The 17,186-nt window shown below is 27.5% G+C and overlaps 1 protein-coding gene across 1 annotated transcript in view; it reads left to right on the top strand.

Annotated features, from left to right (window-relative positions):
- Positions 1-14,491, top strand: part of LOC136975110 (coiled-coil domain-containing protein 40-like) — a 44,245-nt gene extending 29,754 nt beyond the window's left edge. The window contains exons 12-16 of the mRNA XM_067270119.1: positions 768-859; positions 5,788-5,908; positions 9,634-9,819; positions 10,715-10,867; positions 14,255-14,491. Coding sequence (XP_067126220.1) covers positions 768-859; positions 5,788-5,908; positions 9,634-9,819; positions 10,715-10,867; positions 14,255-14,491 — 789 coding nt within the window. The remainder of the gene's footprint in view (positions 1-767; positions 860-5,787; positions 5,909-9,633; positions 9,820-10,714; positions 10,868-14,254) is intronic.
- The last annotated feature ends 2,695 nt before the right edge of the window (positions 14,492-17,186 follow it).

Raw genomic sequence — 17,186 nt, 5'->3', positions numbered from 1 at the left:
AGAAATAATTTTTAACGATACAATAGCCTCGATTATTATTATTAAAAATTTTTGTTAGGCTTAAAATCGACGAAAATTCAACCCGAAGCGACATGCAACGGAGAAAAATTTCAACATCGGATAGGTTAATATATTTTTTCATACATAATCGGTTATTTAAAAAAATCAGTTATCCGAAGAACCCCAGTCCCCAATTGATTCGGATAAACGACGTTCTACTGTACTTGTTGGGGATTGTGATAAAACTAGTTATATTTGTAGAAATTTTTGTGTTGGAAAAAGAAAAAAGATGAAACAAAAGTTCACACAACTTGTTTATCAGATCAAGTGCTAGAAAGAGGAGAGTAAAATGAGGTAATTGTGACTAATGGTTCCCTAAGGAGTTGACAACAGTGCTGCCAACCTTTTATTATGTAACAGAAAAACTTTACAAAATTGCAATGATACAATATGATGCACACATTGATATTACATCTATCAATAACTCCAACATTGTTTTTTGGAAAATATATGTGCATATTATTCATAGAGTATCAAATTGTAAAGGTGAAATTTAGACATTTCGTTTCTTTTCTACAAATGACTGGAAAAAATGTTCTAGAATGTTTGATATGGGCATATACGTAGAGTAACCAGGGGGCATTTCATCACATATTTCATTGGAAATAGAAATGTTAACTTCTAATGAAGTTTTATTAAGCACATTAACAGTATTAGTAATAATAAAATAATACATTATATATTTATGTATTAAAATATATTTTCAGAATTGTAAATTTGAAAACTTTCATTTGGAAAAATATTTAAATGATATTAAAAATCAAATTACAAAATTGGAGAATGAAATAAGAGAGAGAGAGTAAGTGAGTTTTAAATTCTAAAATTTTATAGAATAATCATAAATTTTCTTAAAAATTTTTAAAAAATTATTAAATGATAATTTTCATTTTTTAAATACATAATATAGAAATAAAATGCAGATAACTGAATAAAAAGTTATGATATAAGAAATATGGGGTGTTAATATTTATTCCATGTATTAACTTCCAAAAATTATTTTGAAAATATTAAAATGATTATTTTTACATATTTTTAATATCATATTGTAAAGATTAAAATGCTAAATAATTGCATAGAATTATATATTTATACAGTCCTTCCAACGATAATAAAACATACAGTGATTGTCTAGAAACTCTATTATTTTCATACAGCTATACATCCACAAGAGCCGAATTATCGGGCTAGAGTTGGCTATAATAAATAAATAATTAATAAGACAATTTGGCACTAGAGCTTGGCGTTAGGCACCATCTCTTATTAAACTTAATAATTATAATTAAATAAATAATTTTAATAATTTGGAACTGGAGGAAAAGAAATCGGCCCGAAGCGGGACTCGAACCCGCAACTTCTGCTATCCCTGCAGACACGTTACCAGTTACGCTACCCGGACCTTCAGTCCGATTGCCTCCTCCAGTATATATAAGCTAACACGACGACCATCGACGGTCATTACAATGCCGGCTGGGGACACATCAAGTGCCCACATCTTCCCAAGGCACTCAACCGGCCATCGCAACCCCGGCAAGGCATATAAATATAAATAAATAACGACTAACCCGTTACAAAGCTATACATCCACAAGAGCCGAATTATCGGGCTAGAGTTGGCTATAATAAATAAATAATTAATAAGACAATTTGACACTAGAGCTTGGTGTTAGGCGCCATCTCTTACTAAATTTAATAATTATAATTAAATAAATAAGCGGGTTCAAGTCCCGCTTCGGGCCGATTTCTTTTCCTCCAGTTCCAAATTATTAAAATTATTTATTTAATTATAATTATTAAGTTTAGTAAGAGATGGCGCCTAACGCCAAGCTCTAGTGCCAAATTTTCTTATTATTTATTTATTTATTATAGCCAACTCTAGCCCGATAATTCGGCTCTTGTGGATGCATAGCTTTGTAACGGGTTAGTCGTTATTTATTTATATTTTCATATACCTTTAATGAAATTTTCTAGTACATTTTATAGTAAGATATCAACAATTATTGCACAAATTTGGAGAAAAATGATTAATAAACAAAAGAGTTAGATACTATTACCAAAAATAGAATGTCCAACATTAATAGAACATCTTGACTTCTGATACCTTTAAATTAAAATTAGTAGCTGATTTTACTACCATATTCGGAAACAAGCTGAAAAATACAATCGGACGTTAAATTATCAAAGATTGCAGTTGTTCTTGTGGAACATTTTCCAATGTCTCAATGAGAGCAGCTTTTTAGTTCAGTGATGGTCTTGTATTACTTTCCACTCCTATACATTGGAAAACCAAGTCACCCTAAAGATTTTCAATTGGGTTTAAATTTGCACTGAGGCGTGTGGCCAGTCCAAAAGTTGGACATTTTTGCTCTGAAAAAAGGATAACATTGATTTTGATACACAGAAACTTGCATCATTCTGCATGAATTCAAAGTCCTGTCCAGCAATTTTCTGTCCATAAGTTTGGAGCTGCCTCCAGACAAGCTCCTGATACATTTTGAGAGTTGTTTTGACATTCAATAAATACTAGATCTGTCTTTCCATTCCATTCAATTTCCGCCCAAGTCACAAGTGTACCACCACTAGCAACTCTCTTTGAGTACTGCTTTTGATCTAGTCTTTTGTCTGCCCAATAATATTAAAACCACCAGGTCCATCAAGATTCCACTTTTTCCCATCTGAGAAAATTACTTTTTGCCATCCTCTTCTTTCAAAGTTGTTTTGGCAAACTGTAATCAAAATTGTTTGTGTTTCTCCTTGATTTGGTTGCCTGTCTTCATTTTGATGAAAGAAATATTGTCTGTTGATTTACTGCAGCTCAGCTTCAATTCATTTTTGATTTTCTGGACAGATGTGTTTCCTTGCAATGCATGTTGAACAATTGCATGTCATTCTCTAGATGTTGTTGAACTTTTACACCTACTGTTTTGTTTTCTTGTTTGTTGCTTCTTATTATTGATATACTTTGAGATTGTTGAATGAAGTCTTCCCAAATTTTTAGCAATCCAAGTTACTTTTCTCCCTTCCTGGTGAAATACATCAATTTTGATCTTCTCTTCTAGAGTTAGGTCCTTCCCACATCCCATTTTTAATAGTAAGATACTATGCAATTTACTAAACTTTTCACTTGTTAATCATATTTTTTGCAAATTTCATGGATTCCAGTAATAATTCCAATCAGTACATGTTGTATTAATGTTGGACATCCTATTTTTGGTAATAATATTTAACTCTTTTCTTTATTAATCATTTTTCTCCAAATGCAATGATATATAATATGCAATAATTGTTGATATTTTGCTATCAAGCACACTAGAAAATTTCATTAAAGTTACATGAAAATAATAGAGTTTCTAGGCAATCACTGTATGTTCTATTTGTGTTGGAAGAACTAAACTCAGATCTTCATCTAGAGCTGAAAAATCGAAAAGCCTTTTTTTTAGCCTTTTTAGAAAGAACTTTTATCTTCTGAGTCATTATGTATAGTACTAGAAAAAGTATAGCTTCAGTAAAAAGACCACTAAAGAAACATAACTATAACAATTAAATGATGACTTACAAAATAATTATTTTTAAAAACAATTTTTTAAATTAACCTTCAAGACACTGATCTAGCTACTACTTTGAAGACATTGTTTTGAATTGCTTTCTCAATATTTGGTCAGATGCTTAAATTTTATCTAATTTCATTGCTTAGCAAAACTCGTTAAGAGTCATTTAACAGTTTTTGAGAAACTTAATATTATATGGTATACTAATGTTTTATTAATTTCCAATTTATCTTGGACATGACACTCTCTTGTCTTCATTTGATTGAAATTTCTCAAAGATCCTTCTCTCAGATACCACCTTCAAGTCCTTGTTGGTGGAAGTCAATTCATCTCTTGTTTCAATTAGATTCTTCAACTGCCACTGAAAGTTTACAGAGTCATCTGGGGATTGACCTCTTTCCCAGGAAAGTTTTTTTCTGCTCTTCCTCTCTGATTACATTTGTAGCATTGTTCACCGACAAAAAGTTCAGAGTTCACAGTCATTGCAGTCACTGTGAGGAATCACAGTGAAAAAGATGCTGGGTGCATGTTTGAACTGGCTTTTTATATCCTTCTCTGCTCCTTCTGGTGGCAATGGGAATTTCACAAATTGGCCACTATACATTTATTGTTTCAACATGATCAATAAAGTCTGAGTATCAGCTTTCTATATTTTCACGGTTCAAAGTTCTACAACATAAGTTGTTCAGAAGGAAAAAAAAAAGTTATTTTTTCTATTTGATTCTCAAACACTTTGTATATCCACGAAAGTCGCCAAATTTTTGATTATCTGGCTAAAGGCAAATTCCTCAGTGTTGTGACAGGACTGACCTCACAAAATGATATATATCAGACCAGAAGTGGGGAACTTCTTTTAATCAAAATGCCACAACATATTACAGGTTGTATAACTATATGCATTACATGAACAAATAAAATGGTACATATAAATTATACTTTGATAGACGTTTTTTTTTGAAAGAGAGAAACCAAAAACATTTTCATAACTAAAAAGTAAAATTTGTGACAGCAAAATTAAATCATTTTATATTTTATCAGGCCACAGATTCCTTTCAAAACCAACTAAAAAAGTTCAAATTTATATGAAAGTGTATAGGCATATTTTTTGTGCACTATACTGTAAACTAGTATAAAATATTGTAATTGCTAAATAATGATTAGAAGATGTACTATAAAAGTATTAATAAAGCATAAAAATAAAACAATTGAGGGAAATATAAATGTACATTTCTGTTTAGTATTTGATTTATATAGAGTTTCCATTCTTAATTAATCAAGCAAATATATGCAAAATGATTTATATCAGCACAGTCTATATCTAAGATATTCTTAAATATTTTTAAATTCTTTAAAATAGAGTGGTGGACAGAGGGGAAAAATATTTTGCTTGTTTGTTTTAACTTTGAAGCATTTTTTTTACTGTCCTTAAAATAATTTTCAAGAAACACAAAAATGTTTAATTTTTGTGTTTCTTGCAAAATGTTTAAACAAAAATTAAAGTTCACAATTACAGTAAAAATAACAACATAGCACTTTATTTATTAATACTAATAAACATAATTATCTTTATTTTTGATGACTTCAGCCAAACAATGAGACATTGAATCAATTAAGTAGATATAATGTTGATTGGGATGTATTCCACTATTGCTCAATATCTTCATAAAATTTATTGAAATGGATTTCCTTGACCTTTTGATTATTTTATCGATGCCAATCCTATAACATTTTGATTGAATTTAGGTTGGACAATTGGCAAAGTCATTTTAAAGTTGCAACACTATTAATTCTAAGAAATTTATTGGTATGCCTCAAAGCATGTTCAAGATCATTGTCTGCTTGAAATTTCTAATCTGATGCTAATTTTTCATGAGCAAGAGAAGAACATTTTCCAAAATCTCAACATACACAAATTGATCCATTATTTCATTTACACAATGAATTAAACCAACCTTGTGCATAGACAGAGATTCCCACACCATTATTAAGCCATCATCTCCTTTTGTTGTCGGTTTAATGCATTTTAGATTAAATTTTTTCAGTATAAAAGTTCAGTTATCTACTTTCACTTTTGCATAATATTTGGAATAAATTAATATTAAACAGTTTGTCATTCATCTGAATGATAAAACGTTAATTATATTTTATTACTTATAACACATAAGTTAAAATTTTGAATTTAGACATGAAATTTTTCTATGGGAGAAGAAACTTAAATTGGCCTTAGAAACAAGACAAACATTGCATTCAGCTTTATTCAAAGAGGAATTTCAGGCAATGAAGACAACACTTCATAATTTGAAGGTAAGATTATTCAAAGTAATTTGAATACTTACTTTTATTTTCAGAAATAATATATTTTATAAAAAATAATTAAGTATGAATCAAGTAAATAAATAAAAATGTCTAAGTAATATTATTTTAATTACTATTAATGTTGTTTGATTATTTATTTTTTTATAACTAATTAATTTTGGAAACTGAAAACATTCAATTACCGTATATCTCGGCAGATCAGACGATAGTTGAATCATAAAAAAAGGCCCCCAAAATCCAGGGTCGTCTTATAGGACAGATATAAAAAAAAATAAATAAAATAAAAATTAGATTGAAATTTATATAAATTAAAACCATTATAAAAAAAACGGACAAACCATAATTATTTACTAGTAGAGAGTAGGGTATGTGCACGACTTTGACTATTCACAAAAACTTCATATGGGCTATTCTAAGTTGTTACCCAAATGCCAAATCAGTGCAAATGTTTGCAACAAACGCAAGGCAGTGCTGCCAGATGCAAGAAAATAAAATTTGTTCATTTGAAAAATTACAAATAGGACATAATTCTGTATACGCTACACAGTATTATTATTCAGATGATAATTGCTGATCTAAACTAAATTCATAGGCCGTTGATAGTTTGGGGGTCGTCTTATAGGACAGATATATGCTAAAACTATAAAACTTTGACGAAAATTTATACCTCGTCTTATCTGCCGAGATATACGGTATATGTTATATACAGAATGAAATTTTTAGTTATTTAAGTAATTTGATGTTTGATTTTAGTTAATTCCAAATAGGAATTATTTAATTTGATCATGTTTTAAACTGAATTTATGAAATTGTTTTTTAAATCTAAGAGTAGCACAAGTAATATACTATCTTATTCATATCCTTGTTAATATTAGAAATTATGTTTTTGATTGAAAATGTTTTTATGTTTCTTAGACCATATAATGTATTAATAATATGTGTTAGGCTCAAAAATAAAAAATGCTCAGAGTGGAAAAATGATCTGAACACATTGTGGCTTTACAAAAACAACCACCACAAGAAATTTCACATCCTAGCTACTTATAAAGAACCAATATACCAATATGCATTCTGGCATTTAAAAAAAAATCCATGATTTACCATGATACCATGAAATACCATGATAGAATTTGTGCTGGGACTGCTAAAAAATTATCATTACTCATTCCAGCATTATCAACACACTGCAGGAACAGAAAGCATTTTTATCACAGATACTAACAACAATCTGCTATCTAATCCACATTTAGGAAGAAGAGAAGAGCTTCAACTCAGTTATTCATCAGTGTTTATCTGATGTCACATCAGCAGACATATTTGGCTTAATCAGTTAGGTACCAAAGAAGGCCAACTTGAGTGTTTCTGTGCTCATAATGAGTTTACAATTGCTGACAACAACTTCATGACGAAATCCAGTCTTTTCAGTCTGTCTCAAATATAAAGTCTGGAAGTAAAGAGGACTTTGTAAGCCTTAATTGTATGAGGTATTGCATCAATAAAAAATGAAAATGTCATTCAAACGATAGAACAATATTTAAAATTACAGTTGATGACAGTTCTTACAAAAATAGTTGAGCATGGTCATAGTTTTTGATGATTTTACATATTTAGTCATATATCCTGAGCTCTTTATTTGCTATAGTATATAATAAATTACTGTTATTCTGCAAACTCCTGAGTTAAACCTTCTGAATGAGTATCTAGTACTGTTATTAAAGTATTGTAGCTGTCTGGCAAGCTACTAAGCAATGATGCTCTTTAATTTCTCTCAGTGCTATAAGACAGACAATCAACGAGTTTCTCCTTGGTCAAGTGAATTCTATGTTGCCATTTTCTTCTAACTTTAAATTACATATTTTCTTTAACAGATAAACATTATTTGATAATATAGACTGAACTTGGTGTTTCTTTATGAATTTCCAAGTACCTTTGGCTGTAATTTCCTTTCTTAGAATACAATCAATTGCCATTAGTATCATGAAGCCTATCATGATGCACATCTTTCCATCCTTTGTCAACCAAGACAAGTCTGGATCTGAAAATATTCCTTTCTGTACAATGTTCCATAATTTGTCTTTTATCAACAGTAGTTCTATCTTGTATTTCTTTATATGGTAATTACTTTTGTTCAACTTGGTGTTGGCAGCATAATTTTTGTCATTGTTAAATCTTTTATTCTCTCTGAATGTTCTTTTTTCTTAATTTACATCCAGTTTATCTCTTAAATTTACCTTTCCCTCTTATGATTAATTAATTGTTGCTGTAACTGTGCTCATAACAAGTTTAATCTGTTAATTCGAAAAATTATATGTTTCCGTAGCAATTCAAAATGTTTGTTGATCAATTTCTAATATTTGAATTTTGTACAATTCATCTGTAATTGAATGGCAGAGTGTTATTTCAGTTTTCTGTAGCAGAAACAGAATATAGTTGAAACTGACTCTCAACCTCCATGTTACAATTGTCTCAATCTATGCATTCAAATCTTGGGAAATTGGAATTCTGGAAAATGGTCTGATACAAAATTTAGCAATCATATATCATGACTGACCAGCCAAAATATTTTAAACAATTTATCACACCAATGCATTTGCAAACCTAATTTTTCAAAATTTCCTAGAAATTTTGATTTTCACAGTTTTCCAGAGCCATTGAGGATGATTGCTAGAGATTTTCCCCACGTCCAGAGAAGACTAAAAGCCATAGTAATTTTCACTCTTATAAAATTAATGCTAGTTTTCTAACAGAAAACAAACTCTTTAAGACTGCTTTTTACTAATAAATATTCTACATATTTTCATTTGTTCAAAAACAAAAGGCTAAAGAGACTCACTCTTCACCTAAGGCCCATACAATTTCATCTCCAAGCCCCTAGATCACAGCCAAATTTCTTAGTTTTAGGGAAATTTCCATGACCCCCACTATTGAAAAGAACAGTTCTGATCAATTCAATGAGTCATTGAATGGAAGGGCCATACACTAACATTACTGTATGGCTCTTCCCATAAAGATTAGTAGATGTCTAATTAGAGTCCCAGGCAATAATTGTAGTAACCATTGAGATTTTTCTTGTTTTTGTCTCATAGCAAAGATAATGCACATTTTGAAGCTTACACAATAATAAAATGTCAATGGTTTGAAAAGCTAAAATCTTAGTACATATTTCATACTTCTGTGCATATGTATTTATATGGACATATCATAATGCCAAATTATAAGTAAAAAACAATGAAATGTTCCAACAAGGTGTGTATTAGGGAAGAACATGCACATGCATTAAAATCTGATGCTTAATGATGACTTCTGATTATTGTTTCGACTTGTAATTTTAAGATTCTATCCATTCGATAAAATTGATATCAATTCTAAGATGCATCTATATTTTGGACAAACAGAAATGGGTTAAAAAAAAGTATTTTAGAATCAAGGAAATATGGTACAGTAGACCCCCCCTATAACACGGAATGTATCTACCATGTTATAGGGGGGTCTACTGTAATATTTTTTATGACCTACTGTCATCTTAGAAAACAACATAAGTTCTATAAGTAAAAATTATTCTTTTGGATTACAGATGTTTGATGACTGTAATTTGATAAATTGACATATTTTTTTAAAATTACAGTGCTCTATAGATAATTATAATTGTATTTTAATATACTTATGTAATATAATATTATGGAGATTAATAATCAAATTTTATTTTAAATAAGAATGAAGAATATAATTTAAAGCGAATACAAACTGAGATTATATTAGAACAACAGAAAGAAATTGATGTTTATGCATCACTTACAACTAAATTGAAATTTTATAATAAAAACTGCAAAAAAAACAACAGTGAAAAATTTTATTTAGAAACTAAACATCTGCAAAGAATAATTAAGTCTCTAGAGCAGGTAATTGTACATTTATAATTTTTAATAATATACTGTAATTTTATTATTATATAATTAATGTAATACAGTAATTTCAATAATCTTATAATCAATAGTTTATCCTGGTATAGAATAATTTATACCAGGATAAACTAGCCACTAGTTAAAAAGTGCATTGATTAATTCAGCTGATTAACAGCAGACAATGTATATTCTTCATAATCGTAAATTTGAAAATTATAATGAAAAATTCTAACAGCACTGTGTTTTATTGAGTAGGAAATGTCATTTTCCAGTTGTTAATTGCTATTTTTTGGTGACTAGGACACCAATATTTTGAAATGCAACATATCTATTTTCCAGAACATTGAGTACTTCAGTCTGAAATCTATCATGAATGTTCTGGAAAATAGATAAATTGCATTTCAAAATATCATTGTCCTAATAAAAAAAAAATTAGCAATTAGGACTTTGAATACTGCAATGAGAACATTATGGGAGACTACATTTGGGGCTGATTTGTGAAATTTATTTAGAAGTGAGTGGTTTTTTTATGGTCAATGTCGTAAACACTTGAGGACAGGTTCATTTTGCATATGTTTTCTGTAATTTTATGTGAGCAAATAGATGCAAACTCACTTCAACTTTCATTGGAAATAGATTTTGCGACCGGGAGAGCGATATTTGGAAATACAGCTAAGTTTTCACAGTTTTGCTTATACAGAATATGAAAACATTGGATTTGAATTTATTCTAATCAATTAGCATTATCCAAAATATTTGATATGGAGATGTATTATATAATTGTTATATTGTGGAAAGAATGAAATTTAAAAAAAAAATGAATTTTTAATTGCATAATGAACGATATATTAATTCCAAATTACTGTAATTATAAAAATTTACATTATTTTAGGATATTGCTTGTAAGGAGGAAGAAATTATATCCTGCAGAAAAACAGAACAACAACAAAAAATTGATGATCTAAAACTACAAATATCTGACTTAGAGAAAAAAATTGCTGCTTTAGATATTGAAATACATAACATAGAAAGAGAAACATTTACGGTAAAAAATTCATCCATTTTTTGTTTAAAATATGACAATGTAATTTGAAATTTCAGACTAAAATTTGAACTTTTGAATAATTTGACAAAGATTCACTTTATTGAGTTTATTTAAAACAAAAATTGTTAAACTAAATGGTTTCAAGTTATAAATTTTAATTTTGGTTTAAGGTTTTTCATAATCTCTTAAAATATTAAGAAAAAACAATTTACTTATACAGGTATCTCTTGTACAACATGGTTTCGAAAAATCTACCGTACAAAATTTCACAATTTTTAAGTGTACACTTTGTTATTAGATATTTCTTTTATTTATTTATTTAAGCAAGCATAAATTTGCCAATGGAGTTTAGAATAATGAAATTTCCAAATTATTTTATGCTTTTTGTCAGGTTTACTTTAATGAAAGCTGATGCAATTTTTTCTTCCTTGTACTAAGTGTTGTTGTTGTTACTTACAGACTTTAGCCTTTAAAACTATCACTGTGTTTGTTTTTTATAGATTAATCTTTGTAATTAGTAAAGTTTTATGAATGACTACTTCATTCATAAAAATGACAAATGAAATACAGCGGTATTTCAGTACTTGAACACAAATTCTGGAAAAAGTTTCTCAGTACGCAACTAAACAAACATGACCTGCTAGAACAAATTTTCGATAAATAACATATTTTTTATTTTGTCATAGATAAAATTTTTATGGTAAAAATAAAAAAAATAAAGATTTTGTTGATCTTGATCAGAAGTATCAGCAACCAAGCTGAAACGACAGCATTACTTTGTAAAAAAAAAAATTCCCTTGTTTAACTAATATTAATGTGTCATACAGTACGTTTAATTGTTGATTAATTATTGATTGGAAATAAATTATCAAATGCTTTAACAAACATTAGTAATGAAAAAGAATTGTATACTTTTGCTAACTTCTGGAATATAACTCCATGTTTTGCATTAGTGTTTTGTTTCATATAACACGGCACTTTTTCAGAACATATCATCCATGTTATACGAGGGAGACCTGTATTTTCTTGAAATGTTTTAATATATTCAAAACTAGAGGTAATTTTCTTTTTGGTAATTTTATGTGCTTAATTTTCATTATCATTGAAAATCATTTTCTTTGTTAAATTAATTTTGGATGTGATTACAGTAGAGCATCGATTATCCGACCCCCGATTAACGGACTTATTGGTTAACCGACCGTGTTCTAGTCGGCAAATTCAAATGTCCGCTAGTGATGTGGCGCTATAACATTTGGTTATGTCTTGGCTACTTTAATATTACTTTTGTTAAATTTTTGCATGTTTTAGCTGGCAGCACTGGCTCGACCATGAAAGGGAGGCTAGTATTTAAACCAGGCCTAATACACTATACCAATAATGTATTTTTTCATACTTTTCGGTTATCCGACTTTTCAGTTATCCAACCAACCCCAGTCCCCGATTAAGTCGGATAATCGATGCTCTACTGTATTTTTACATATATTGATTATCTGATGACAATCAACATATCAGCACATTTCATTTATACTAAATTAAAGTTAAGTAAAATATAAGAACATATAGAAACAGAAATAAAACAAATGTAAAAATAACGATTATAAATAAATAAAACATTTACTTTATAAATAAATTATAAATACAGCTAAATAATTATCATCATCATGATCTGTGAATCAACATAACATTATTGCAAATCACTTACCTCTTTAAGCTTTGAAAATTTCTTACTATGTACCTAGAGATTAAATTGTTTTTATCCCTCAGGCTACAAGAGAAATTTGTATAGTAAAACCAGTCAAACAACTTTCCCTTTTATCGATTTTATATCAAATGAATTAAAGCATTTTCGTTCACGTCATGTTAAGAATTAATAGAGTAATAAATGTCATTAAATAATACAAAACAATACTTAGTCTACTTGTAATAATAATTTTTGCTATTTTCATTATCACAATCATTGTTGAATTATATATTTCAAAGAATGAAGTATTTTCATATTTTTTGACAATTGAATCAAACTTTTTAATTTCTTTGATTCTGAATGTACTTGCAGAAATTTTTTCTTCAACATTTTATAAAACTTTTTGAATTAATTTTTTATTCATTTTTTGATAAACAAATAACTAATATTTTAATAAATTTTAGAATTTTCTGAATATAATTCACAATACTTCACAAATTTAATATACATACCTTCCTGAATATATGGTTTTACTTTCTAAAATAAAAAATGCTTCAAAATACTGTTGCTAAATGAAAATTAACACTGATAAGCATTCATGACAGTATAGGGACTCCACACTGTATAAAATTAAGAATTTTTCAAATAAGCAAACTCTCTATAATTGAAATTGATAAATCTTTGAAATTTAAAAAAAATTGATCCTATACATTAATAAGTAGAAATGAACTACAAGGAATAATGTCTTATTTTATTAATGTTCCTATTTTGATCTTTCTTTTCTGATCAACAATGCAAAATGTTGATCAGAAAGGCCAAATTATTAGGTCATTTAAGAAAGAATAAAATGGCAATTTAGACAAAAATTTTGAGTTTTAATTTGAATTTAATTTTTATCATACAATTCAAGAGAGTAATAAAACATATTTCAAATTTAATGGCATCAAAAACAACATAAACATGACAGAAACAAATATAGCAAACAAAATGTGTCAAATGAATGAAAATCTTAGAGAAATTAATTTTTGAGTGGAATCATAATCAGCATTTAAGACATGTGCATTAGTTACATTGAAAGTATGCCTAAATGCATCAAAACTATAATCAATGAGCAACAAAATATTAATATTTTATATTATTTTAATTGTAATGACACAAAAACAAACATGTTTTACTATTATTGTTAATTGTCTACTTGGACTTTACTTATTAATAGGACTTTATACTGGTGTTTAAAGATTGGCACAGTAATGAGAGTTAGTTCAGGAAAAAACAAAATTTCTTTATTAAAAAACAGTAAGGCTTTTACAATGTTTTAGTATTCTTTTGAGTTGTATAATAAAAATTTATAGCAGAAAATATTTTTTAAGTTAAAGCAGAAATGTTTTAATTTGCTGCTTAAAAACTGTTTATTGCACTGTTAATACAAATGGTTTTCCTTACTTAATTACGTAACAAAATAAAAATAAAATGTTTCCTTTTAATTCTTAGAAAATAAATAATTAAAATGGAAGACTAGAAAACGTTTCCATAGGTAATAGTCCACATGAATTTCAGTAACTATGAAAATTTGTAGTGTGATAGGTGAAGAGTTAAAGTTGAGAAATTCATTTAAATCCTTCAAGTTTTATATAAATGAAACATTCTATATATTAGAACAATAGATTCTGATCTAATATCTACGTTTTTAATTTTTTTTTCATTAGGATTTAATGAAGTTGGTTTTGAAGCAAGAAGCCACAAAATATTATGAAGCCATCAGAAATGGAAAGTATGTTATGTCTTCAAAAATTTCGGACTTTTCTAGTGCCTTAAACATGGAAAAAAATAAATTAAACAAAATGAAAGAGATATTTGAGTCGATCTGTGAAGATTATCCAAATTTAATTCAAGAATTTGAAAATATTTTTGATTGTATGGAATCTGCCAATCTTATATATTAATGGTACTTTTTAAAGATTTAAAAGAAATTCAATTGATCTATGTATTATTTTTTACAGTTCTAAAAATACAGAACACATTGCAGAAATCAATTTATTTGTCATAAATATTTTCATTACAATTTGTATAAATTGACATATGCCAGTATACAAATATATATATATTTATAATATATATATGCTATTTTCACAACCAATAAACTCTAAAAAGTAATCAAAGCCACCACCAATTTTTTTGTCGTATAAGTTGTCGTATTTGACATGTTGGCTTTTAACAATACCACACCACAAATAAATAAAGTAAAAAATATTAGTTTCTTTTTTTTTAATCCCTCTGAAATATTGGCCAATGTGCGTTCAAATTAGTTGCAATATTATTGCAAATATAAGTTCACTTGAATTTTTTTTTTTTAGGGTATTTTGCCACATATAAGAAATAAAAAAAATATTATAGAAAATTGTCTGTGGAAAATTTACATACCAACCAACAGACATGTGAGCATATTATTCCCCAACAAATGGGATTATTTGTACTCTCTTTAATACATACAATAATAACCAGTTTGAACACACATAATAAAATCATAATAATGATATTCTAAAGTTCAAAATCATTACATTTATAAATTTGTATTCATTTGTTCCTGGCAAATTAACATTCTAAATTTCTGATATCCTCTTTTAGTTTCAAATATTTGAAATTTATAAAATTAAAAAAAAAAAAAAATATCTATTAAAAACTAAACATTTATAAATTATAACATATCTATTAATAAATATTGAACACAACTGGAAAGTTTAGCATCTATAAATGAGGTATACAACACAAAGTATTTTAAAATATTGAAATTTAAAATAACTTTGAGCCAATGCTATTTATTCCTGAGTAAAGTGCTTTGTTTATATATTTGAATATAAATTGCACGTCAGATTTGCTTATGGGGTTTCAGAACTATGATTCTATGATTTATACAATATGATTGATCAATTGTGACTCATTACAGTTTGAGAACCAAAATACAGTATTTTTGTTAATTACATATTATATGTAATAATATATGTAAACTGCAATGTATTATTTTATAAAGTCAATTACATAAATCAAAACTATATATTACACAGCAGATATTTACATATAATTATGAGAGAATTATATTTTCTCATGAAGTAATATAAAAAATGTACATAACTTTTTGTAGAAACCATATTTTTTATGAGAAGTGTATACAGCATAAATTCTATTTGTTTTTTATTCGTGATACATATATACACTTTCTTTTTTTTTGTTGCTATGATAAAACAATGGAATAATGGCATATTTTATAGATATTCCCTGCATTATTGATATCTGGCACATTATTCGATGATGAAAAATATAGGATGTATGAGGTAATTATTTCTTCTATCTTTACAGCTTCTAAAACTAATACCTGGCTTAATTTGTTCATGAATACAACTAGATTTGTGAATATGTATAAAAATTCAAAATAATTCAACAATAATTACAGAATAAAATTATTTACATTAAGAAAATTTGAGCTGATTCCAAAAATGTGCTTCTGACGGAAGACAGAATCCACGGCACCATTACAAATTTAAGTTTCTGTCATTTTACTTCCAGGGCTTATCGTGAATACTAAAAATCATATAATGGGCATTCAGATACAATATATCTATCTTCCCAACCATATTCCATTAATGAAAAAATAACAATGGATTTAATCCTTGCACTTCAATGAGCTCAAAATGTCATAAAAATATTTAAAGGTTGATAAAAACCTTATATTATTCTCTTGAAGAGAACACATGATAACAATTGCAAGAATTCTGAAACAATACAGAAAATATACATAGCAAAATATATTACATTTGAATTATGTCTTTTTTATAGCAAATACAACTATTTAAAAGACTATAGTGACTGATGACATTTTCAAAAACTAGATATGTAATAAAAGAAAAAGTTGTATATAATACAAATTTCTTAAAGTAAGTAATAAAAAAAAATTGTACTTTATTTGGATTATTAAACAACCAAATGAACCTGTTACGTGTTGACACTATTTCATATCCAAACACATTACTAAAAATAAAATAGAATAATACTGATGTACTTATTTGTCTTGTTTGTATTCTATAAAAACATAATACAGTAAATGAAAATATATTTATAGATATTCCTGTAAACATATGATGATATTATAGTCTAAGGTTAAATTAAATAGGAAAAAGTTGACCTTTTTCTATTGCAGTGTGACTAATTTTTTTGTTATTGAAATATTGATAATTATGTTATGTTTTTGCACATCATTTATGCAAATATCAAAGTTCAGATGTGATGTATTTCTCAATGAGGACTTAAATATAATAAATAATTGTTGTTAATTAATTAATGCTTCTAGTCCTTTAAATAAAATAAAATAATTGTTCTGTTTGAGAGACAATGGGTCTGTTTGGTTGAGATAGTGCACATTTTTACATACAATGACATCAATCTCAACCAACTGAGCAAACCTAATATGTCATTTAAAGACCTGAAACAAGGAAGTACTCTAAAAATATGTAGTTCATTTCAGTAATTTTATATAAAAGAATAAAAATACAAAACAAAAAATAAAGAAATACTGTATTGCATTTCTTTATTTTTTATTTATAAATATTTGATCGAGTAATAAATAAATAATAAAATTTAAACACA

This window comes from Centruroides vittatus, unplaced genomic scaffold, assembly GCF_030686945.1.
Source record: "Centruroides vittatus isolate TY-2023 unplaced genomic scaffold, ASM3068694v2 contig_364, whole genome shotgun sequence".
Lineage (NCBI taxonomy): Eukaryota > Metazoa > Arthropoda > Arachnida > Scorpiones > Buthidae > Centruroides > Centruroides vittatus.
This window is presented reverse-complemented; position numbering and strand designations above follow the sequence as displayed.